A 2,124-nucleotide genomic window follows, 5' to 3' on the forward strand; every position below is an offset into this window, starting at 1 on the left:
TACCTATCTTTTAATAATCGAACTTAACTAATTTCTAAAACGAACCCTAAATTTTACCGAATTCTTTCACATGCAAAATTTCATTTTGAGCTGAGCAATTAATTGAAATATATAAAAAACAAAAATGAAAATTTTCCTAATAAAATGAAAAAATCAAACAGGCATTTCTTTACATCTTAACTCGTTAAATTTTACAAAATGCCAAATTTTCAAGACGTCTGGATTCTACATTTACCAGAATACAGTGTAATGCTGTTGGAGATTGTATTAAATATATTTAAATTTTTCAGTTGGAATTTCTTGTTAAAACATTAAATAATTTCAATGAACATGAACATGAACAGGAAAAATGCTTTTGATGTTAGCTCATTGATTTGAAAAGTGTTCAAAGGTGAAAATCGTTCAATTATATTTACAAACTTGTTACCTTCACTTTACAGGTTTTTTTTCTTTAATTTGTTAGCTTCCATTTACATGAATTCAAAAAATGATCTAATAAAATGTCGTTTGTTTTTTGTGCGTCATTACGGATGAAAAATATTCTAATTTCAATTAACAGAAGTAAAGAAAATTAAATTTATATTTAAAGTGGCCAAAGTGATAATGTTTTACAGAGTGTGTGTCAAATATAAAATAAATAACTAAAGAAAAAATATGTAAAAATTCATACCTGACAGCAGGTACGTTGATAAATATGCATGAAGAAGGCGTAGAGTTGTTAACGTCTGCGAATTGATGCTCGTTGCTTCATCGTATTTTCTGTATATCGTTCACAACGTATTTCTTGAAGTGAAGCACCAAATATGACCAGTAAATAATAAAGCAACGCAGTAGCAAGTGTTGTTCATCTGCAATTGTTTATATAATATTCAATTTCTCAAAATCAACAGCGTTTTATAAATAGTAAATCGCTTTTGAATTTGCATGGCCAATGGCGCCTTGAGCAGAATGCTATTTGCATAGTTCACCATCAGTTACTTTTAACTTACTGTCGTTAAATTTCTCTGTACTTGAAACCGTTTTAAATTTACAGTAGTCCAGCTCTCTTGCGTAAGGCTGAGTGGATTATTTTTTCAGAGTATTTCTTGCGACACGATTATGAGAGATGTAATTGTTGCTGAGCTGTCGGCCGTACTACTGTTGGTATTGTTTTGCACAGGATATTCATCTGTAAAAATAACCATCAAAATGAAACGAACAAAGCAGAGCACAATTTATATTTCAAGCTGGCCATTACCTACGGAGAACTCGGTTGTCTCCGCTTTATCAACAGCAGGCGTTGGAGTGGTATAACGGAGTGCTATCAAGTAAAGCTTAACGAGGAAAAATGCAAGAATATTTCCCCGTGGTGCTACGCAGAACAAATCACGGTCGTCGTGCAATACGTAATTACTGAGCAGTGGTATCAGGGCAAGTGTACATTCTTTGGACCCAATGAGGCAACGTGCTAAATTCAAATTGCACCGCTTTACTACACTTTAGATTTTCTGCCAAGTCTAAAAATATCTCCTGAATTGAAGGGAACATTTTAAAATGTTTAAAAGTAAGCACAATGCATAACTATTTCAAAATTGGCAACAATACAACTTCTTTATTTATGACAAAATTAACTATAGTTACTTACATTCATCAAAATAGAAATGGGCAAAGCAAAATACCTGGATTCTTGGCAACAAGCCAAGATTTATATTGTTCTGATTCAAATAACAATCAATCTCTTTCAGAAGCGATCAAGAATAGACGGATGTTTTCTGCTTTTCCATAACCGTGAAATGATCATCAGACGAATAAAATCAGTTGAGCATTTTCAGCGCTTCGTCTAGTAAATATGCAAATTTTTATGCAATGCTTTGCCATTTATTGAGCTCACCACAATGGTGAACTTTGAAATAAATCTATGTTTAAAATTGCATTTAATTTTCATTACTTGATCAATTGGATAATAATATTCATAGTATTGAAGAATGAATGACTTAATCGTTAGTATTGTAAATTTATATTTCATGTATGACTGACTGTTGGTGTGATTTTATTATTTATATTCACTATCATGAAAACTGTATTTGCTCACGCAATGAAAAGTAGCGTGTATTTGTTTTATGTGAAATTTCATGCCAAATTTTT

General features: G+C 31.5%; 2 protein-coding genes across 2 annotated transcripts; one reads left to right on the forward strand and one right to left on the reverse strand.

Moving 5' to 3' along the window:
• Positions 1-670: 670 nt before the first annotated feature.
• On the reverse strand, positions 671-971 carry Tsp_04081 (hypothetical protein; the record flags this gene model as incomplete). The annotated part of the gene is made up of 2 exons (XM_003374847.1): positions 889-971; positions 671-759 (listed from the first exon to the last, which is right to left on the reverse strand). Coding segments are annotated over exons 1-2 (172 nt in total), but the record flags the coding sequence as incomplete, so codon positions are not given.
• Positions 972-1,098: 127 nt separating this feature from the next.
• On the forward strand, positions 1,099-1,823 carry Tsp_04082 (homoprotocatechuate degradative operon transcriptional repressor, MarR family). The gene is made up of 2 exons (XM_003374848.1): positions 1,099-1,287; positions 1,725-1,823. The coding sequence occupies exons 1-2, from the start codon at positions 1,099-1,101 to the stop codon at positions 1,821-1,823; spliced, it is 288 nt and encodes a 95-aa protein (XP_003374896.1).
• The last annotated feature ends 301 nt before the right edge of the window (positions 1,824-2,124 follow it).

Source organism: Trichinella spiralis, assembly GCF_000181795.1.
Source record: "Trichinella spiralis strain ISS 195 chromosome Unknown Scfld5, whole genome shotgun sequence".
In the NCBI taxonomy this organism is placed as follows: domain Eukaryota; kingdom Metazoa; phylum Nematoda; class Enoplea; order Trichinellida; family Trichinellidae; genus Trichinella; species Trichinella spiralis.